Source organism: Gallus gallus, chromosome 2 (genome assembly GCF_016699485.2).
Source record: "Gallus gallus isolate bGalGal1 chromosome 2, bGalGal1.mat.broiler.GRCg7b, whole genome shotgun sequence".
Classification (NCBI taxonomy): domain Eukaryota; kingdom Metazoa; phylum Chordata; class Aves; order Galliformes; family Phasianidae; genus Gallus; species Gallus gallus.
Window position 1 is genome coordinate 137,719,120 of NC_052533.1, and position 23,697 is coordinate 137,742,816.

Below are 23,697 nucleotides of genomic sequence, written 5' to 3' on the forward strand. Positions count from 1 at the left end.
GGTTCCGCCGATCACCCCGCCCCGCTGCCTCTGTCGGGCCTGGGCGGCGGGGACGAGGTGAGCTCTCGCTGCCCTGGGGCAGCGCGGGGGGACGGGGGCAGCTGCCTGTTTTGGGGACGGAGTCGAGGGGGAGGACTGGGAAGCGGGGCTCGCTGCCACTTCTCTCGGGCGCTGTGTGAGGGCCCCTGTAGTAGGTGGTCACCCGTGTGTCCGGGAGCTGCGCTGCTGCTGGAGGTTGGCGTTCACAGGGCTGTGGGGGTTGGAAGGGACCACTGGAGAGCATCCAGTCCAACCCCCTGCTAAAGCAGGCTCCTGCAATAGCTTGCACAGCGAAACATCCTGGTTGGTTTTGAGTGTGTCCACAAGAGGTGACTTCACAACCCCTCCGGGCAGCCTGTGCCACTGCTCTGTCACCCTCACAGGAAAGAAGTTTTTCTGCATGTATGTTCATATGAAACCTGCTGTGTTCCAGTTAGTGCCTGTTGCGCCGGGCCATGTCAGTGGGCACTGCTGAAAAACGCCTGGGATATTCACCTTTGTTTCTGCTGCAGGGTTTGGGAGGTTGAAACACAGGGAAATTGGGTCATTTGCGCAGATGTTAAGTCACAGAATGTGAGATGTAACTTCAGGTTTCTGCTTAGCAGTCCAATCTGGACTATACCTACCCTATGGAGACAGGCTGAGGGAGCTGGGCTTGTTCAGCCTGGAGAAGAGAAGGCTCCAAGGAGACCTCGTTGCAGCCTTCCAGTATTTAAAAGGGGATTATAAACAGGAGGGGAATCAATTTCTTGCTCGGGTAGATAGTGACAGGACAAAGGGGAATGGTTTTAAGCTCAAGGGGGGAAGGTAAGGGAGCAGTGAAGTGCTGGCACAGGCTGCCCAGAGAGGCTGTGGGTGTTCCATCCCTGGAGATGTTCAAGACCAGGTTGGATGTGCAGCCTGATCTAGTGCCAGATCTGGAGGTTGGTGGCCCTGCCTGTGGCAGGGGAGTTGGAACTTGATGATCCTTGATCCTTGGGATCTCTTCCATCCCAAACCGTTCTATGATTCTGTGATTTATGATTCTATGACTATTGGATTTTTTTTTTGTCAAAAGAAAAAAACAACTGCCTTTCTACTCTCACTTGGTCTCTTTTTCAGATCAGTTTGCCTCATTATATTTTCCAGAAGTCAGGTGTAAACAGCAACAACAGTGTTGTCTGAGTGTACTTAAATTGCCTTCCAAAAGTTGATTGCAGATGTCTAACTGCCAATGCAATGGTATGATCTAGCAGTGTAAACGACGGCTGTAGCTCCCATATGGTTTGGTCAGTGCTTCCACAAACATGAAGGGAATGAAGAAGCCTGTATAATTTTTCACCACCTCTTTGTGTTTTGTTTTGTTGTTTTTTTTTTTTTTTCCCCCAGATTCTTGTATTTCAGGGTTTATCTGTGAAATTTCCCAAAAGAACAGTAAGCTTGTTCAATTAGTGAGATTTACCGAGTTTCAGAAGTGAATTAGATTCTTGCCATTAGCTCTGATGCACTAAATGTGCCCAGAAGAATAAAGCTGCTAACATGATTTTGTGGGGCTATTTAACTGTGTATAAAGTTTGGGATCATAGGGGTTCTTACGAACAGTTTTGGTAAGATGGCAAACACCTGCTTAAAAAAAAGTTATCCATAACAGCTTAAAGCATTCATTGCTAAATATTAAGGGCATTTCTGTTTCAACTTTCAAAGAGGTTTGTAAGGAACTTTTTGCATGTCTCCTGCTGTCAGTTTGACAGTCTCTAAAGATCTCTGAAGATAACAATTGCTGTCTTTTGACAGGGAGAGCATGAGCTGAGCCAGCTGGAGCAAGTATTGAAGCCTTCTGCATCCTGTCTGGCAAGCTGCTTGTTTAGAAGGGAGAGAGGGGAAAGCAGTTCATATGTAATGAAAAGATCAAAGTGTGGTGAATGTGAACTGTCAGTATTAAGAGTTGTTGTATACCCATGACCTAAAAACAGTGTCATAAATAACGGTCTTGAGTAGCCAAGCACATTTTTTGAAACAGAAGAAAAGAAAAAGATGCAAAAGAAAACATTGGAAGAGAAGACAGTGTGACAGCAGGTGTTCAGGTCTTATAATTTGCATGATCATAAGGAACATGGCAATGTTGTTCACGTTAGGATGAGTGCACGAGTTAGTTATGGAATCCCAGGGTAAGTAGTAGAGGGAGATGCAAGTATGAAAGGCTTGGGCAAAGCTTTGTCCTTTCTGTTTTGACATTTTGCATATCCCTGTTGGATTTAAGCCTTTCAAAGGCTATTGTTAATATAGCAACTCATCCTCCTGTCATTTTATGTACCATTTTGATAAAATTTCTACTATAAATCAATTTTGGTTGTGGATTCTTTTCTCTCCCTCCTCCCCAGTACGATCTCAGTGTAATTGTTAAAAATCCTAGTTACTATTTACATAAACTAATGGAGTGTTTCTGTCTGTACAAGACTTTTATAAATAACTCTGTGTTTGAAGCTTAGCAGAATTTCTTATCTCCTGGAACATAAAGTATAAAACTCTGCACACCAGATCCTTGTTTCTTAGAATACCTACATGTTATCCAAGCAAGTTATGGTAAAGCACAGAGAAGAAAGAGCAGAAGTTGAAATGTTGGGGAGGAAACCACCAGCTGATGTGAACAGCGCTGAGAGGGGTATTGTATCAGAGAGGACAGTGGTAGGAAAGATAAACATCATTCTTCTGTGACCCAATGCTGTGCCAGTGGAACATTGCTTCTAACAACAAAGTCTGTGACAACTTTGGAGAAAGTAGGCACCACGAGGAGGTGGGCTTTATTTAAAAATGATGCAAGATGATTTACTGTTAAACACATTACTAGAGCAGTTGCCCTTTATTTTTTTTCCAAGCAATAGCTGTTGTAAAAGGCTTCTAGTTGGAGAGACTGAATTTGATGTGAGAAGTCATAGTTCTTGTTAGCCTAGCTGATAATGTGTCTAGAAAACAGGCAAACTTTTGGGCCATGGACTTTTTTGAATCTGAAATTGAGCAGTAATTTTCAAGCTAACATCTACGAGGTTTTGCAATAGAAATAAGCAGGTGAAAACTGCAAGTTGCTTTTTATGGTGTAGCTGAGCTTAATACTGAATAAGAGGGCAATAAAAAACCTCTGGTGAATTGCAGTACCACTTACACTTAGGACAAGGGGGAATGGTTTTAAACTAAGACAGGGGAGGTTTAAGTTGGATATTAGGAGGAAGTTTTTCCACACAGAGGGTGGTGTTGCACTGGAACTGGTTGCCCAAGGAGGTTGTGGATGCCCCATCCCTGGAGGCATTCAAGGCCAGGCTGGATGTGGCTCTGGGCAGCCTGGTCTGGTGGTTGGAGACCCTGCACATAGCAGGAAGGTTGAAACTCGATGGTCATTGTGGTCCTTTTCAACCCAGGCCATTCTATGATTCATCCTTGCTCTCTGATGTTTCAGTGGTTCTGTTAGCAGCGCTTAATTGTATGCTATCTGCAGTTCAGTTTTCTCCCCAGAATTCTTTGGGTGTAAACTGCATTCAGAATGTTTTGTCTCTTATTTCTAGAGTAACAATTCCAAGATGCAGAGGGGTACAAGAATCTCATTCAGCTCTGTGAATTCCTCTCTTTCATCTCTGAAAAACTGCCAGTCTTACATAAATACTGGAATGGATATTGCTACTCACGTTGCCCTTGACCTGGTGGAAAATTTCAGTAAGTAATTCCTCTCAGTATATTGTTTTGTATTGCATCCTGAATTAATCCTGGGCCTGCATACTTTGATTTATTTATTATCATCCGTCTTCATTGTGGGATCTGTTGGTCTTCTGGCTTTACTGAGTGTTTTCATTCCAGTCACCTAATTGTCTTCAATAACAAATTCAATGAAAATAGAAATACCAAGCAAACATTGTCCCAGCTTTTGTAACACCCAAGATTAATTACATCCCAGTGCTCATTATCCTACTACTTTGTAAAAACTTCAGTATTGCTGAACAAGATGTAGAAGCCTCTTAAGGTGAATAAAATGACTTTTCTTTGTAATACTGCTTCCTTGTGTGTGTTTTATTTAATGTTTAGGATAAGACTTTAAAAATGCTAATAATTTTGAGTGCAGAGCTTGAGACACTTGTTAAGGGATGCAAGTTTTTAAAATGCTGTTTCCTTGCTAAGAGATGGGCTCTTCAAGGGTGCTTCAATTTGGACATGTACAAACTAGAGTACCTTCAATCTCTCATCTCTTCTAATAGTCTTGTCATTGCTATTTCACAGTAGCAGATGCAGTGCAAAGCTTTTCAAAGACCGATATTGTCTTTGAATGCCACCCATTTCTTTCCTTAGATTTATGATAGAGGAGAAAGGGAGCACCCATTTCTCTTCACTGGGGAGAAAGGAAAAAAAAAGGCAAAACTTTAAAGCTTCTCAACTCAAAAGCCTTTAATCATGAGTGTAGTGTGAGAGTCCTCAAAGAAAATAGTTATTCATTAAAATCTTGCATTCAACTGAGCCAAGGTTTGTGTACAGTCAAAATGAATGCTTCTTTGTCTAGCGTGATAGTTCTCTCCACTTATCTTTTTATCCATATTGCTATCAGGAGACAATTGACATGCTGTTTCCGAATGGAAACTTGTCTTAACAGTAAGCTGGGGATTCCCTTTGTGGTAAAACGGGTACAGCCAGTTCTGTATCTCTCTGCTTGTGCAGCCACCATCTCTCCTACTTCACCATAAGCTTCGGTATCCATTGCATTCACATTTGGAGGAGTGAGAGGCAACTTAAGCTTCACAGTGCAGGTTTGCTCTGAAGGTCTGTGCATTATACTCCTAGTAAGTTTCATTGTCTTTCTCTGTCATGCACTTCTCACAGATTAGTCCCCAGTTACAGCCTTGAAGTTATGTTGCCCACTTCATTCAGGAACCGAAGGGGCTTTACTTAATGCATTGCCCAGAAGTAAAATTAACTCTTGATGCAATTAGTATGGTCATTGTTACTGTTGAACTATATTGGGTGACTGGAAAACAGCTTCTAGACTATAACATTAGTTTTATTTTAGCAGGGGTAGCATCCTGTAGAATCTAGGATTATCAAGTTCTAGGATTATAAAATAAGTCCTTTTAATGTGTTGATGTTGTTGAACATAGTCCATCCCATTCTCTACAGTAAAGCTATTGCAGACTTGTATTTGAAGTTTAAAGACTCTACGGTTTAAACATGGTCTGGTGTTATGATGTTAACTTTTCACTTACACTAATTGTCTTCTTCACTCCTTTTCTTAGCTGATTTATATGCATGTGTATGGCAAACAGGTATACAGGTATTGGACCAGAGAGATTATCGCATTACAAAGGAGAAATGAAATAAAGATCTTATCCATGTCCTGGGCTCACAGAAGGGCTCCAAGAGAAGTGATCTCCAGATAGAGATCCTTCCTCCTTAGGAGTCAGCCCTTAGATGGGGTCTATGAGGGATGAAGCCTGGCTCCACCCCTTCTGGTCACTCAGGTGAGATTGCGTTCACCTGTGCCCCTGCAGCTGACTCAGTGCTCGCCTCAGGTGGTCAATCAGAGGTTCAGGCCGTGATTCAACTGTTCCCATACAGCATGTGAACGTGGAACAAGCAAATAAGCAAAGTTCCCTCACTTCTCTTTTACAAGGCTTGATTTTCACTCCCTTGACTTTGTGAAGATCATCTTCATCTCCTCCTCTTGGGCTTCATTTCCTTTTGTTTATACAGTGCTATCAGGAAATACACAAAGTTGCTGTGGTGTGACATACTTTTAGTAAATACATACTATGATGTTTGGGATATTTTGGGGGTTTTTTTCTGGGTGGTTTTGAGTTAGCATCATCTGGTCTGCTAAACTTGGCTGTTAAGCTCTGATGTCCAGCCAATTAATACGTAACAAGTTCTACCTCCATAAAATTGTAAGCCTCCTATCCTGCTTAACCTTCTTATTTTGAGGCAAAGTATTCATTTAATTTTGAAACAGCTTTTCATAATATATTTCTGCATTCTTATTCCTGTCCTGTTTGCTGTTTAATTTCTAGCTTCTGACAGGTTTCATTGCAAGGCTTTGCAGTAGCAAAGAATTCTGTTGGGATTATTATTTTACTTTAGAAGCACTGTTGCTGTGAACGCTAAAATGGTCTTAGGAAGGACATGATAAAAGTTGCATTTACATGTGAAGGCGTGCAAAGTTTGTGCAGTAAGTGGTGTCTGTTTCTTCTCTTAATTGCTGCTATCCAACAGCGATTCTGAAATCATTTACTGGTGAGCACACTTAACTAAATAACACACAGTAATGTTTACTGGACTGGCCAGTGTTTAATGCGGTGATATGAAGGGACCTCCCATAAGTACACCGGCTAGTAAATTAGGCTGTTTTGTTTTGTTTTGTTGTTTTAAGGTCTTGGATCTCTTCTTCTCTCTTAGATTACAGTAGTGGATTTGCTCTGGTGTTGTATTTGAGATGATTTGTAAGCAGCAAACACAATAAATCTTCCCCCCCCCCCCCCCCCCCCCCCCCCCCCCGTTAAGTAAAAGTAACGTACTGCATTTTAACACTGTGGGGCTGGAGAATGCTATTTACTTTCCGACACGCTTAGTGAGAAAGCATAACGAGAATACTTTTGAAGAATGTAGAAAGAAAAGTTTGGTGTTTCAGTACATCTGTATGCATGGAAGTTATAAAGCAGCCACATGACCTTTCAGGTGGAGTGAAAGTCAAAGCTCACTAGGGGGCAGGCGAAGATAGGAAGTAAGCAGCACTGCCGTTAAAACTCCAAAAAGCACTGAAAAGAAACTCTCTTCTTTAGCTCTTTGATTTGGCCATGATCCTTGAGTAGCCTCAAGCCTTCTCCAGTTAACCCATCCAGAGAACAAAGAACTCTTCTTACAATGGTTATGGAAGCTATAAAAACCTCTCAGAACAATTGTGAATTTAAGCTATTTAAACAGATGGTGGTAGTGTTAGGTAGAATAAAGAAGGAGTAAATCTGCTTCTTAGGTCCTGAAGCCCAGAGGGCTGCTGATAGGAAGAGGTGCCAACTTGTGGGCAAGAATTGGCTCAGGATATTACATGATGTATAGTAGCACTGTAACCTACAGTAGCCTTTCTTCAGAGGATCTCAGATGCTTTGCAAATGTGGGCAAAGCCTCTCAGCTATCCGGGAGGTACATAATGATTATGGGGATTACTTACTCTGCCACTGTTAAAATGAAAATCTTCCGGGTGAATAAAGACTGCTATGTAGAAACATTGAAACTGTTTAATAATCCAGAAGGGAGAAAGTTTTCCTCCACCTAATTGAAAAGAGCAGAAAAAAACAACTAGAAAATATAGAGAGGAGTTTTGAGTTGGATGTCAGGGACATCAGATTAAAATTGCTTACTCGTGGATAAATACAACAGATTTTTCATGCCTTTATATTGACGTGTGCTTTGAAAGTTTCAGTACAAAATCAAGCACTGGGTTTTCATTTGAATAGAAATTTCCCTTGGAGAATTCTACCTATTGAAATGAAATTATCCTTTCTCTTAGCATCATATTTCCCTTTAGGAAGTTGCCATCTTCCTTCCTACTGACTCACTTCAGTCCTTTTGAAATTGATTCTATCTGTTTCTGGATGAAGGTGGCATGGCAGCAAGCCAGTGTACATACTGATTCTATGTTGCTGTAGCTGAACTTAGTCGAAAGATGTAATAAAAGCTGCAATAAATATCAGTGTGAGAAATCTAGAAAAGTGAGGGAATCAGTTTAACTGATATAAATAACAGCTGAAATGACTTTGAAGATATAAAGATTTGTAGTATTTCATCATGTTTCTACATTTTGAAATGTGGGACAGAAGGTACCAGTTAATCTAATCCTCTGCATACTGGAATGTGTTAATTTTACTTTTTTCTGCAAAATAATAATCCTAATAAAAACAATATTTACCCATTCCATAGGAACATTGGAAGGATTTAATACCCCAAATTTCTAAGCAGATTCAGTCATCTCATTCATACGACTGTCTTGACATCTGCTTGCAGTCCACAGTAGTAAGTTTAAAGTGATTTCTGTCCATTTAACCATTTATATTGTCTAAAGATCATATTTTTCTCATTTTTTCAGAAAGAACGTGTACTATGCAAATGTTTTAAACATACATAACTACATACTACTACATAAAAGTCCACAGGCTGCACAGAGTTGGTTTAAGTGTGTCCTCTCTGTACTCAAAATACTTTTGGTTGTTCTGTGGTCCAGTCCAGCAAAACACTGAAGGAAAGATTACATCTAAATTCTTGAGCGAGCCTCCAAATTTCAGAGTGATCTGCATATTTGAAAGCTTTAGCACATTCTCATATCCTTTGGGAATTTGAAGGTGATGTTATTTGCATTTGCAACTGATTTCTAACAAAATCATCTAAGTTCTATAATTTATATATTTCTAAATTTAACCTCAATCTGTTGTTTGAGCTTTAGTAATGTGATGAAAAAAGAGCCTTCTATTAACACCTCTGCACAGTAAGAACAGCTCTTTGCACTGCTCTCTTCACGTCTGTAGGTGGCTGAACTGCCTTTACCTAAACTCAGAATCTTCTGTAGAGGTAGAAAGGACATCCATGTGAAATATTGGATATATGGAAATATAAGGATAAATCTTTTTCTCTGTTTTTTTTTGAGTTGTATAACATGCCATATGTTTTGTCTGATGTGCTGATCATGATATGAATGTGCCATCACAAAGACAGACATCCATTCCCAGTTCTGCTTGGAGAATTCGGATGTGAATTCTGCCAGTTTGCTGAGGATGGTGTTTTATCTGTCTCTTTGAAAGCAGGAGAACTTTCTCAAGAATATGGGACTATGAAGTACACAGAGTTGCGGATATCAGAAGAAAGACGACTAATTCATCATCATCTCCTGGCTTCCCGCCCAGCACTTGGCTATTTAAACGGGTAATTGAGGGGTAATTGCTTTTGTCTCTGGTCTGGAGCCAAAGCCATGTGGAACTGAAAGGAATGGCCAAAACAAATTGGGAAATAATTAGACGGACAGGAGAGTATGCTAACTCTGGACAAGATGATAAATATAGATGAGCATAAAGTGTCTAAAAAGCATTTTAAAGCATTAGCACATAGGGTTTTGCCTAATTATATGAATGGATTTTCAGGTGGACAGCAAGGTAGTTCCTTAATGTCTAGAACTTTCTTCCAACTACACATTGCATTCCCCCTGTAAAATGCTGAGGCCCTGGACTGTAGAATAAATGAGTGCAAAGCAGTTATTCCACCTGAACTCTAATTTAGTTAGCAGGAAAAAAAGGAGCTACTTCTTTTTTTCACTCAAAAACTTGCCTTAAAATGTCATGGCCAGCTGCTCATATGGCTGCCTGCCATCTGTCTAACACAGCAGTGATCTTCCTGTCGCAACGTCAGCATCTACGTGAGAGCTCCTCATCCCCATCCCCTCTGTTCTCCACACTGAAGGATTTTTCTGCTCGCTGCTCTGTACAGGGCAGCCCTGTGGGACTTCCAGAGTGTTAGCGATAGTATGCTGTGGCATGTGGCCCTGAATTAAGTTAGCCCTTTGCAGCTCTGGCTCTTCCTGCTTGTCTGCTCTGTTTCCTATTGCATAACCTGCTCCCTCTGCCAGAACAGCTTCCCTCAGTCCTGGCTGCTCATCCCATTTTCCTGTTTCCCTTTGCTGTCTCTGTACTTCAGTGTGCGATGGCTTTTACTGACTGCTTTCTATTCATCAAATTGCTTGGGATCTACTTGTGTCTTGATTCCTGTTAAATACTGGTCTGAAAGCAGTTGGTAATGTAGGATCTTTTAAATGTGGGTTTAGATCTGTGAGATTTCCTACAATGCTTCAGTTTCTCTTGTTGCTGTCTTCTAGTGGTGCTAAACAGGAATCACTCCAAACATTGCTGACCCTTCTTGGCACAGGAAGAAGTGTAGAGAATACAGACGTACAGGCCAGCCTAGCATTGTGAAATTATTGGCAGCCTTTTAATAGATAGTTGATTCATAAAATTCTATGGAACATCCACTATTTTTACATACAGTGCCTTGCTAAAGACATTGCAGCAACCTATAATAAACAGAGAGACCTCAAGATCAGAAGTTCGTTCATCACTGAGCATGGATCATTTCTGTGGAGGTTTCTCTGTCTTTGACCTGAAACTTGGAATAGTGTGAATTCCATAATAAAGATGGAACGTCTGCCTGTGTTTAATTAGATAACAGTTTGGCTCAGTAGTTTCCTTTGTCCTTTTTTTTTTCTAGCTTGTTCTCCATTGAAAATTCACATGCAGTGACTGCTGTGGTGTCACAACACGAGGCTTAACATGGGAGAAGTTCTCGTGTAAGAAGTGACTGTGATGTGTTTGTGTTGGGATCCAGAAGTGATACTTGTGCTCCTAGAATTCTCATGCTCTGTTAGTTTCCATGGTAATAGAGATCATTCATAAAAATAAGCAGACCAAGGTACGTGTCCTTAGGAAAGGCTACGGTTTATTGACTAGAATGGCGCTTTGCAGTCTGCTTGATTAGGAGGTGATATGGAGGTCTGCTGAATGAGGAAATGAGCAGGACTAAACTTTGACTTGTTATCCTATCTGTCCTTGGGCTGTGAAGATAAGCTGTGATATGGTGTTTTCTCCTGAATCCTACCTTTGCATATGAATTGTGCTTTTGTCAGACTGCTATCTGCCTGTGGCCTTGTAATGGACAAAACTTTGGTCTGTGTTCTAGGGACTGTGTGTGAGGAATCAGATCTTGTTTTTCTCTTGCAAACTGCCATACATGCCCATACATCTGTTAAGGTACTCCCGGGAAGAGAATAGCAAACAATTTTATATACTGTGCAGGAACAGTATTAGAATTGAGCAGTCCATTACATCTTTATGGATGCAGAGCAGCAATCTTACCTGGATTTGAAATCCCAGGTGTGTGCCACGGTCTGTCAGAATTTACTTTGTCTTTAGGCTAGAGTAAATTCTGTGGAAGGCCTGTGGGATGTTTTTTTTCCTTCATGGAGAATGCAGCTACAGTCTGTCAAAGTCTATCCTGAAGATTAATGGCTTTTCACTGACAATTGCTTAGAAAGAAGCTTACCTAGCTGTGTGAGAAAGTATGGTAGAAAATGGAGACTTGTGATCCATTAAGTTGAGCAACCTTCGGTGCGAGCCTCTACCAGAGGCTTCGTTGGAAGCTGTAAGAATTCCCCCAGTGTAGAAAGCTGTTCCTTGGGGAAGTTTCTGACCCCGGGGCATTTATCTTCCAGAAGCTGTTTGTTAACTAGTCTGCTTCATTGTTACATCAGTGTCTGTGGTACTAATTGGGAGCAATACAGTGTGGGTGCTGAAATGGTTTTTTTTTTCTCTTGGGAAGGTTTTTTTTTCCTTGTTGTTTAAGGTATAATTGTATTTTTGGGGTATTTGAGATAAAATGCTTCAAATTCCCTTTCTCAAGGATACTATATGGTTTTTCTTTCCTTCAAATCTTTCCCTGAAAAATCGTCCTTTAGGAAATATGTCTCCTATGTTACACTGTGCTTTGTGGATTGTTTTATATATATATAACCTTTCAACTAGCAGTAAGGAAGATACATGTGTTTTCTTGAAGGTAAATGGTGTCACATATTGAAGTATTTCTTCTTCAAGCAATTTTATTGTTTGGAAACTGAAAGGACTGGCTGGGTTTTTGTATAGTAAGATTTTAAAAAGCACATATAATGCATTATGCTCTTCAATCAATGCCAATATGCTGAGAAGAGAATATGGGTTCTTCTTTTTTCTTTTTTTTTTCTTTTTAACTTACTTCTGTGCCTCAGTAATTGCCATGGAAAAATGACTTCCAGCCTTCACAGGCAGTTTACAACCCATTGCATGAATGCAGTTTGGTTCTGAACGCTGTTCTTCAAAAAAGCTGTGTGAAAAATGTGAATTTGGAAATACACCTTGTTCCAAAATCGGGAAAAATATGACTTGTAATGAAAGATTTGAGCTGTTTGATATTTACCCTAAAACTACCCTCACCACAGTCTGTAATCTTACAGAATGGGAAGAAATACGTGGGCTTGTTGTTATTTCCTGGCTGGAATTTTGACTGTAAAAAGAACGCAGTGCAGTGAGGTGAAGGTGGCTGTGTTAAGCAGTAAGCTCCTGTCTCATTACCTCTTTTTGCCTATTCTGTACTCTAGAAGCTGAATGTATACACCTATCTTTCTCAACTTTTTCTCGAAGGAAAAAGAAACCCATTAGGTGGCAGCAAAGGCTTTCCTGAGCCCTTCCCGTTATTCAGTCACCTGCTGTGGTCAGCTGTGGCTCTGCAGGACCTCATTCCTTCAGTGTGTTTAGAGGTGTTGGTGCTCAATCATCATGCTCTTGCGTTTAGTAACACTAAAATATAAATGGAGGATGAAGGTTAAGAGTGGAGAAAGAGAATTAGTATTATCAGATCATAGATTTTTAAAGCTGTTTGAGACCAACGTGAACTACCAGTCTGACTTCCTACATAGCACAGATCTTTGCATTTCATCCAGTTATTCTTGCATGAAGCTAGTATGCTGTGGTTGAACTAGTGAGCGTTGCTCAGAGTGAAATCCAGTCTGGATTTAAAGCTAGCTGGGTAGCTGTCCTCAGTGCATTCCCGTGGAGCTGTGTTACACTGGCAGCTTGCACCTGAGCAGAAGGTCTTGCTTGGGACAGGTCTTGTTTTAGTCAGAAAACCACAATTTTTAATTCTCAGCTTTCAGCAGGTGGTTTTCTCATGGTGTCTATTTTCAAGTACATACATACGCATGTATATATGTATGTTTGTACCTTTTTCATATGAATTTCCTAACAAAGTGAGTAATTTTCTTCCCCAGAGGTCACAATGAGTTTGGAGTTACCTGGTTAGTTACCTCATGTATCCGTAGTCACTATAAATTTCTCTGTGTCTTAGACCCCGTAAATTCTCAGGAGTTTGCAAGATAGATCATAAGTGGGATTTAAATGCTGTATAGACCTTTTTGCAGACCCTCTGCCCACCAGTGATGTTAACCTTGGGAGAATGAGTGAGCGTACAGCTGTAAGTTATATGCTTGAAATTGCTGGGTGAGGTTCTTTGGCCTCTACTATGCATGAGATCAGAATAGATGATCCTAATGGTCTGTTCCAGCTTCAAAATACTATGAAATACTGCAGAGGTCTTGTGTGGGCTCCTTAGCACAAAGATAAATCAGCCTCTTTGAACAAAAGCCAGAGAGGAATATTTTATCTGAATAATTTACTGTATGAAAATATTCTCTGTAGTATATTAATCTGTCATTTTCTTATCGTCATATTTCTGCCACAGAAATATGGCAATAAGAAACTACAGCTAGATTCTGTTTAAATGTAGAGGCATACAGTATATATGGAAAATAGTGTGGGCTTTGAAAAACCCACTCTGAAAGCTTTAATTTTTATCAGTTTGAGTAGATCAGGATTTTATTTTCAGTGATCTAATTGTCTGCCTAATTAACTAGGCAGGGAGGAAGAACCCATGAAAGTTTAAATACATATATATATATACATATATGTGTGTGTGTGTGGTTGTCAGTATTCAGCAGGATTAAGTAAATAAATAAATTACATTTCTTTTCTTGATTCTTTCGCTAGGGAAAGGTTTGTCTAAGCTAAAAGTAAGCTTTGTGCTGATGTGTTCTCAGTGTTTGGTCAAAGCACTAAGAAAGCCCTGACATAGACATGAGCATTCTGAAACCATCGTCCTGATCCCCTACCAAGAGTCCATGGGCACTAACCTCTGTTTTTCTTTTTTCTTTTCCTTTGTTTTCCTTTCTTTTTGCTCATCTCTTCAAGAATCCGAGGACTTGTGGCTGCGTTTTATAACCTTGCTTTTCTGATACTCAGAAATAATTTTCCTATCAGTGCAGGTAGAATTAATTAGGAGGCTTTTTAATACTTTCAGATAAAAATAATTCATAAAAGAAAACCTAAAATTTAACTCTGACTCAAATCCAGGTTCTATGACATATTTCCATTTACACCAGTGTTATGCAGCATACTGACATTCTAGTGAATAATGATTATAATATGCATGGATTAAATTTGAAGAATTTAAATGGGAATGTGTGCTTCATCAGTCAGAATCACACCCTAGACTTGCATTTTTCTTATGATTGTTGTCAGTGAGACCTCTGAAAAATGTCAGCCTTTGTAGGACAGGCAGAAGTTGTTTGTCTGAACTGTAGGTTTAGAATATTATGTATTATAATTTTGATAGATTCTTTTTGTTTCCCTTCCTGTCTTTCCATTTCTCTCAAGAAGAACAAGGAGCTCATAATAGCATTATATGAAAGAGGCAAAACAACTGTGATGTCTGATTTTGCTGAGGCCTTGAGGCTAGGAACAACTGTGCCCTCCGACTGGTGTTGCCACTGTGTGGCCTTGGGCACATCATTCAAGTTCACCAGGCATCAGTTTCTCTTTTTAAACAGAGTTGTCAGGAGTGTTTTGAGCTGTATTAGTGTTTGAGTATAGCATACTCCTGCGTAGATATTCACTTCTGTTGTTTCTTGTGTCTTGTATGCCTGTGAAAATTACGTTGCAAGATTCTAGAATTTCAGTTGTCTGTGATGGGGGTAGGTGGTTGGAAAAGGTAAGAGCTAAGTAGCCACCAAAAATTATGTTTGCAAGAGAAAAGAGGACAGGAGAAGCCAACAGCCTAGCAGAGATGTCATCTATTTTTTGATGAATTAACAAATAAGAAGTATCGTATTTTCAATATTGCATCTCTGAAGCATGCATAGGAGACTAAGTGAAGATTTGCACTTACATGAGTTTTTTGATTGGATCCTTCAGACATGTCTGTGGGTGGATAGCATGACATTTTATTAGTGGGTCAATAAATAACACGAGAAGAGACAAAATATTACTCTGATTAAAAAAATATGCTACTGAAACTGTTTATGGAGGAAAAAAAAACAACCACTGAAGTCCGTGGCCCAGGAAAAAGTCAGCTGAAGTGAAAGACTATCATATCTCTGCATATGTTGTTGAACTCTAGTTGACAAGAGAAACTTGTAATTCTACATTATCTTTGTTTCAATTTTCAGACACTGAACTATGGCTCTGTATACTTACCATAGCCCATCATTTTAAGAAACCTTCAGGATGGTAGTGGTAGGTCATGAGCAAGACACCTTTGGCATCATGTACTGAAACTAGCCACGTTAAGCTGCTTTAGTCAGTCTTGATGTAAGTTATGCTTTCCAGCCTCTGAGTAATCTGTGTTTTTCTTTCTTTTAAATACCAACAGAGCTTATTGAAGAAAAATGCAATTAGCAGGATTTAGTCTTGTTGATCTAGAAAGACCCTAAATTATACAACATGTTCTATATAAAGATAAGAACACATCTGCAAAGTTGTCAGCAAATTTGTGCAGGGAACAATCCCTGTACCTCTCCTTCAAACATGGAACAAATGTCTGTCACTCATCATGGGCGTCATAAAGCACAACTTTCTGTGCAGGACACATGGCAATAGCCAGGTAGTCTGCCATCGTTCATGCTGTTGACCCAGACACAGTTCTAGCCAGTGTTTGTGTTAGGTTAGTTGCCAAACTGTGCAGTACACAGCAGTCAGTATTCATGACTGGTGAGCTTATGTCTTACTTTTGGATGAGAAGACACATTTGGTCTTTTGATCGGTCCAAATTGGACTTACTGAGGATATATACACGTGTGAACCACCTTGATTTTCTGACACTATCAACAAATGCTATAGTGTTCTGCAATAGCATGTGCTGTAGCATTCAGTAGAAAGTGACAATCTCAAACTGCTCCATAAATTGCATATAATGAACTTTCTTATTAAAAAAGGCTTAACAAAAGGAGCCAGCTGGCTTCAGGAGAAGGTGGCAGATGAAAAGAACACAACTCAAAGAAGTGTTCACACATTAAGGAAGTATTTTAACAGGCTTTCCCCAGACTGTAAGTGGGAATGGAATTATACATTGCATGTAAATGTCAAGTGACAATAATATCTTGTGAGTTAAATCAACCTTGCAAACTCTTTCCTATTTTTTTGAGCAGATGAATAAAGTTTAACTTGTGATTTCCTTACTAATCATCTTAGTAAGCAGTGGGTGAGTAGACTTTTTCTATATGGGTAGATTAATGTGACATTTCCACAAGACTTTTGCTTTAAAGTTTATTACTTGTGGGTGTGGATCTAATTCACAGCTGCTTTTTGAGTGAATTAGGTATGCCATCACTCATTCAAATTCTGTATTTCTTCAGTATTTTTAGATTTATCTTTTGTCTGTTCTTTATCGGAGGTGTATAGTCTGTCCCAGTGTCTCAAGGTAATCTGTTATTTAAAAATGAAAACTTCTCCTTCACTGAACATACCTACTTCAGTGCACAGGTTTGGCCCAGTCGCTTTCATAGAAAACCAAATTAAAATTCAAAAGTTTATCAATATAAGGGCAAGTGGAACTTCTCAGAACTGATACATGTCAGCCACGCAAATCTCAAGCACAGTGATACGGTTCTGGATTTAATTATTTTGTAAGCACAATGTCTCATAGCTATGTGATTTCTGTTTAAGTACTGAACAGAGGGAGCCTTCCTGTATCTGATTACTGAACATTTCCACAGTCAGTCTCAATTTATATTCCTATTAAAAACTAAACAAAGAAAAAAAGAGCAACCAAACCACACCCCTTTAAATGCTATTAGGCTCAACAAAGTCATTTCTTTTCTCTATGAACTAACAGGGTTACCTAAAAAAAATACTGTTTCAAAATCATTGTGCCTGTATGAGAGACCTGGGCAATACAGAATTGCATTAGTCTTTTTTGCTCAGAGATGTTAACAAAGCAGCAGGTCCACATAGCACGAGAAATTCTTGTATGAAGTTGGTGAAAAATGAAATTCTAGCAATGGAAGGATTTTGCTTTGTCACTTACCAGTATGCAAGCAACAGAATGAATGTCACATACCTGTGATTCATGCCAGAAAAGGGAGATCTGCCAGAAGAGATTCACAGAAGAGGTTTAATGCAAAGGAAGCCTGCTAGAGGCAAAATGAATTGCTGGTTTTCATTATGCATAGTATTGTGACCATACTTTGCCTTTGCCTTTGCCTTTTCTATGTAAGAAGATTAGGTTGTGGGTTGTTTTTTTGGTGGTTTCTTTTTCTTTCTTGTCCAAGTCATGTTGAGACTCTCAAAGCCCTAACTTTGATGTTGCTGCATGGTTAGTGCTTCAAGGGTACCATATCAGCATGTGACGCATGCTGAATTGGATGGTGTTGGGAACATCTCTTGACCTTTGCTTATATGAGACACTGGTGTTCTAGACTCCTGTAGTCCAACCTCGTTGGTGTCCTCTTATCAACAGAAACAAGAAAATACCAAAAAGCATGTGAATATATTGGCGTAACAGCTAGCTGTGGAGATGGTACTGGTTTCTATTTCTATCAACCTTCCCAAGAAATGGTCATTTCTGAAATTCTAACAGATCGGTGTTTCTGATATTACAAACAAACCTTTCTACTTATGGCTGTACATTATGAAACTGATTTATCTCTTGTTTATTCCAGCGTGTGTGCAGACCAGCATCAGCTCTGTGGTAAGATGCATTACCACACTGTCCATAATGGTGTAGCCTGGCAGCCAAATTTTTCTCAATATTTTGAGTATACAACTGTGTTGTTTTTCCACCTTGCACTGCTTGCTGCTGCAGCTGGAGTAAGGCTGGTCCCTGCTGGGTAACTGTGGTGTCCACTCTTGCAGTGTCTGGGACCACTGATAAACTTATCCGGCTTCTGAACTCAGTAGTGCCAGGGGTTGTTGAAGCAGAAGAACTTAGAATGGGAGACTGTGTGGGCTCAGGGGAAAAAAACAGTCATGTTTGAAAGTCTCTAATCAAAATATTTGACATTTAAAAAGCAGACAGTTTGGCATTTCTCCTCCCCCAGCTGTTTCACTTTAGGTCAATAATGTTAAAATTTTAGTGCTGGAAGAGCATTCATTTGTGTCTGCGTGATGCCGTTACAGTTGCTTGTGGATGCTTAGCTTGAATTTTGAGTTCTTTTTGTATGGTAACTATGGGCACAAACTGAGCTGAAGTAAGCCAGTGCTGGATCGTCTGTCTTGAAGTGAAGGGTTCCCCTGAAGTGAAGGATTTTCTTGGTCTTGCTTTCCCATATGATATCTTCTGTAACTTTTACTCCTGCCCACTGCTATTTGGGCTTTGCCTGTATCAGAAAGCACAACTCTGAGATTTAGCAGAACCAGTTTGTTGACTCTCCCATGCTTCTCTCTGTCCAAGCCCTATTTTCCGGCCAAGCCATTGACGTTGCATCTTGTGACTACAATTTCTTGTGGTGCCACAAGGAGTGTGTCTCATCAGTGCAATTAGATTTTGAATCTGATGTATCTGCACCAGACTCGGATGTTATGGTAGTTTGAGCCCAGAACGAAGATAGTGGCATTTACTGAAACATTATATTAGATTTAATAAGCTCTGATGAGGGCTTGCTAGCTTACCCTCAGAGCTAGGCTGCCTCCAGAATGTAATGTATCTGAGAATTTTGAAAGTCATGGGTGAAAAAGGTTTATGTTCCTATCTTTGCTGCTTGTTGTTTCCCATTTCCTCTCATTTCCACAAAAGTCAGTTTAGGGTGGAAGACTAAGTAACTATTACATTTAGGGTAATGGAAGATGCAGCTTGAATGAGCTTCTCTGAGATGAGATCTGTAATATTGATTAATGGAAGCCAAGTTTATTTTGTGAAGATCCTTATGGTATTATTTACAGCTGGATAATAAGAAATATACTTTTTATTAGAGACAGACTTGCACTTCACCCTAAAGTATTTTCACCTGTCAATGCAAGTTAAAATAAGAGAAGAATCAGTTATTCACAACAGAAAGCATTAACTGTTCACTGGTAAAGAAAAAGGGGGATTGTAACAGTGAGCCTTTCAGTGCGCAAGCAGGAATCCTGTGTTAATACAGAGGAAATTGTACTTCTTCAAAGAAAAATCCAATATGTTGGAAATGAACAAAATGATCTTGCTGATATTCTTTCACAGGGGAGGTGTTGGATGCAGCAGCTTGTGAACTTTTTCTGGAAATTGAAAATACTCTTACAAGTCTTGAAATAAAATACTCCATTTTAAGTAGCAGTTTGATAAAGCGTTTTGAGGGATCAAAAAAGAGCAATTATTGTAAGGGGGATCATAGAATAACATGAGTTGGAAGGGACCCATAAGGATCATAGAGTCCAACTCCTATTTCTGGAAGAGAAACTTTTGTCCCAGTTTTTATCTTGCCAAGATCAAATTTTGAAAGGAGAAATTGAGTAGAAGGACAGCAGTCGACTCTGGTTTTCGGTCTTCCCAGGTGTCCCATCTCTGGTTCTCAGGAAGGCTGGGTCAGCAGCAAGCAGCTCTGGGCTTTGAGCTCTGTGGTCGGATGCAGACATGCCCACGCCTCCACAGGCAAGCAGCTGGTTAGTCATAGGAAAATCCTTTCCCATTGAAATTATTAGTGAATGTTGTTTTCAGCCTCAATTTCAATGTGTGTTGAAATCCACTGAGAACAGAAGGGTATATATATAGTTATGAAAATAGAAGATATTAGAAAACGTTATTTTATGAGAGTTTGGCCTGAGATTTATGTGTGAACATAACAAATAAGTACGCCTTGTACTTGCTTAGAAAATACAGGTGTGGTTCCTTTGGTTCCTTTATGTACTTCTTGGCAAATGAATTGGCTTAGGAGTTCATCCCCCATCCAAGGTCCACTCTGCCACAGTTTGGCACTTCTCAAGTGTGCTGGTAGAACTGTTTGCATATCTGCACTTTAAATTCAGTTACGGGAATACCATTGTTTTGGGGGGCTTGCTTTTGTTGTTGATCTTTGGTTCTGGGGAGGACATAATACTATTTTTGTCTTGAATTGCTTTGTTGACTGAGTTTATTGTATGACTGTGTGAAAAGTTATATTGTCCCAGCAAAGGAGAAACATGGATCTCCTTCAAAGATCCCTGCCAACCTCAGCCACTCTTTGACTCTGTAATGTCAGAAAACTGGTACCAGGTTATGAAAGAGAAGAGCTTAAGATGCGTCTCCAAACGCTTGTGTCTCATGAATGCTTTATCCTCCTTTCAGTGCTCCTATCTACTAGCTAGACTGTCTTGGTTAACTTTAAATTGGTTTTCTGCCAAACCACGTAGGTGCTAGTTGGTAAAATAAAGATTAACGTCACCATGTCTGTGGAATTTAGTAAGGAGTGTATCAGAGAATCAAAGAATATCCTGAGTTGGAAGGGACCCACAGGGATCATTTGAGTCCAACTCCTGCCTACACACAGGACCACTCAAAATTTAAATCCTATGTCTGAGCACATTGTCCAAATACTTCTTGAACTCCATCAGGCTTGGTGCTGTCACCACTGCCCTGGAGATCCTGTTGCAGTTCCTGACTGTGCTCTTGTGGGTGACCTTTTCCTAACCCCCAAACCGAACCTCCCTAGATGCAGCTCCATGCCGTTTCTTTGGGTCCTAAACAGGTACTGGTCAGGACCAAAATGGCCTGGTGACTTCATGGGCCTTAATATATTGTCAAGCAAGCATCCATTTTCATTTGAGTAAGTGTTCTTGTACTACCTGCCTTCGTGTATTGGTACCATATGGATGGCACTCAATGTAGAGGTTACAGTAGTACAAAATACGTACGTATGATACAAGGACTTCTGTTTCTCTCCCACTGCAAACTATGTTTACCTGTATGGAAAATTATATTATGTCTTTTTATTATTTGTGTCTCTCAGTCGAAGTTAAACTCTATTTGTGTAAATAATAGTTTAGATTGGATTATATACAATAAAGTATGTCAGCTCAAGTTGAAGTGTTTGCTAAATCAAACTTTCTGTGAGAACCCTGTTTATTTCATTAGGTATTACCACAGTGTCAGTAGGAGTTAGGAGATGTTGCCCTTTCTTACCATGCAATCTCTGTGGATACTATGGCAGAAATATTCAGTAAGATAGTTCTTTATTACTGCTCTCAAGTCAGAACTGCATCATTATGACTTTTTAGCCTTCCCCCCATAGTCTTTAAGAAAAATAAGCACTGTAAGGAAGTAGCTTTCAAAAGGACTGCTGGCCTAGTTCTACTGGCAATGGGGCTTAAGGAGTTTCATGTTGAACAAAAGTTTCACGATTACTTTATTACAGAATAGTATAGCAAGTTCTTTTTAAAAGTGGTTAGTGATACTGGGTGCCTCAGCTTCTCTATGCCCACTCTGAGATAACTTTGTTTTCAGAACATGTGCAATGCCCACTCCCTGAAAGTGCTGGTCCCTTGAGATGCTTGAAACAGGACATTCAGAAAGGAGACATCATGCATGGTCCATTTCTGTTGAAATTCTGACTCTGCAATGTAACGTGTTTGGGTTTCATTTCCATGGGACTGGCAGTAAACTCCTGGGTCACTGAATCTCATCACTTCCCATTTCAGACAGTCACAGCCTACAGGGAAATGACTTGTAACACAGGATGAGTTTTCCTGTCAGGAGAAGTTTGTAATCTAACAGATGCTCTTGGCTCATTTTACAGATTATAAAGAAAAGAAAATTAATCAGGAAATACTGGAATACTGGATAATTGAAGAGGTTGTTTTTTTCTCTTTTTCCCTCCAGTCATTTGCTAAATAAAATAAATGTTTCAATCCAGAGTGGAAACCAGTGCCCTTTCCTTTGCAAAATAAAACATCTGAAGACTTGATTCAGGTAAAAGCAAAATGCTTGATTGCTTGATGATCTGAAGCCAAGTATTGTAATTTGATTTGGAGTTTTTAACAAAAGCCAAATAGAAAATAATGTGAAGTTTCAGGAACCGTTCACAGTTGATAGTTTGGTTGGAACCATGGGCACAGTCAACTAACAGTTTTCCTTTGCTGGTCTCCCATTTGCAGTTACTAGTAGTCTTGTCTCCCACACACCTCTCACTTTTCCCTAGTGAGATCTTTTTCTTTGATAGAATATAGGGAACCTGGTTTCAAATTCCTTCTTTGCTTGAGAAGACCTGAACTGGTATTTGTAGCTTTGAACTCACTTTCATCTATCTTCCAGAAGAATGGCTTACTGATAAAGGTTGCTGGATATCAAGGAGTATTGCAGAACAGTTGAGGTAGGAAGGGACCTCTGCAAAGAGAGCTCTGCAGATCATCTCCAAACCCTTGCTCAAGCAGAGCCACCAAGAACTAATTTCTCTTTCCCTCGTGGATATTTCATTTTGGAAGACATACCAGCTTTTCACTGGAGTGCTGACAGCTGAAGGTACAGGTCATTCTTACACCGTCAGTTTGTAACTGTGTGTGAAAGCTTTCTATGCAATTGGAGTGGCTTCATTGAGGAGCAGTGAGGGAAATGCAGCTCTAAATACACTGCAGCTTAGTTAAGGCATTTCCTGAGAAGCTGGAGCTGTCTTTAGGACTGACTTCAGCTGTAAGTAGCTTCTGACTGTTCAGTGGCAGGAAGTTTTGCAATTACTGCCCTGAGTTCCCTTTACTTGGCCAGTTGTCATTCCTTCTCTAGTTGTTGGCATTCTGCTCAGCAGTATTTTTTTTTCTTATTTTTTTCTTCTCTTGCTAATTGCAGTGGTTAGTTCCCTATCCAAAGGTCTTCACTGACACTGCCTGGACTTTCCAGTTTCAACTGTTTACTTGGTTTTTCACATGAGGGCACCTACATTTGGGCGATTGAATTAGTTTTCTCTGGCCTTTTGCTGTTCCTGTGTATTGCTTCTAAATTCTTTCTTTCCCTCTTTCCTTCTTTTACCGTTTTTTGGTACCATTTTTCTGTATTAATAAAGAAAATATGTTACAGGTGAGAGGGGTGAGGCTTAGAGTAGAAATCTTCAGTGAGAGTCTTCTGAGGAGCTGTCCATGTACCTGGAGGGGAAAAATTGAAGAATCGCCTGCAGTGCTGTAGAAAACAGCCTCTTGTTTAAGTTCCTGTTGGTCTATATGGTCTGGAATACCAAGGCAAGATTCAAGTACATACAGACAGAGGACAGAACTATGTCTGTGGTCTCCTGCATAGCTCTGTACCCTCTCCATTGAGCAGCTAGAAAGTAGAGGGACATCTGTCTACTGCCTTCTCCAAGTATTTTGTGCATCTGTTCAGAAAGATTCACAAAGTGTAGGTTGGTTAATTTATTTTTTTCCAGATGTATTATCCAAATTGAGTTACTGACAGTTTTGAACCAACTAGATATAAAAGTGAGGGGGGTGGGGGCAGGGAGTGTTTTTGCACTTTTCTGTTTTGCAAATGAAGTAGTTGCTAAAACAACAACAAAAATGCTTAGCTGTATCCTGAATTGAGCATGCACATTCTCCTCCAGAAGATGGAACTAAATCATGAAGTCCTGGAGCCCATATTCCTCTGCTGTCAGCAGTTACTTGAAGCCTACTGGCAAAGCATGTGTTTTTTCTTGCTGCCGGTGCACATGAAGACAGCTGTGTACTGTATTGGCTCAAGTAACAGATGTTTGTGTTACATATGTTTTAAAAGTCTGAAATCTACAGGCAATAGTTAACCATTCTTCCTTTGCCTTGTACAATGGCAGAACCTGATGGTAAAAACAGTGTGTAATCTTGAAATTAAGAAGAGCCTAGTATGAACTGCAAGAGA

General features: G+C 39.9%; 1 protein-coding gene across 5 annotated transcripts in view; it reads left to right on the top strand.

Annotated features, from left to right (window-relative positions):
- The first annotated feature begins 18 nt into the window (after positions 1–18).
- Positions 19–23,697, top strand: part of NSMCE2 (NSE2/MMS21 homolog, SMC5-SMC6 complex SUMO ligase) — a 126,397-nt gene continuing 102,718 nt past the window's right edge. For 2 of the 5 annotated variants that reach the window (NR_102407.2, NM_001277463.2), the window contains exons 1-2: positions 19–57; positions 3,576–3,723. Coding sequence is in view for 4 of the 5 variants with exons in the window: in NM_001277463.2 (NP_001264392.1) it covers positions 3,591–3,723 (133 nt within the window). In the remaining variant the exon portion in view is untranslated. Of the gene's footprint in view, positions 1,932–3,575; positions 3,724–23,697 lie in introns of all 5 variants that reach the window. The other 3 variants (NM_001397730.1, XM_046920689.1, NM_001397729.1) reach the window with 3 other exon arrangements.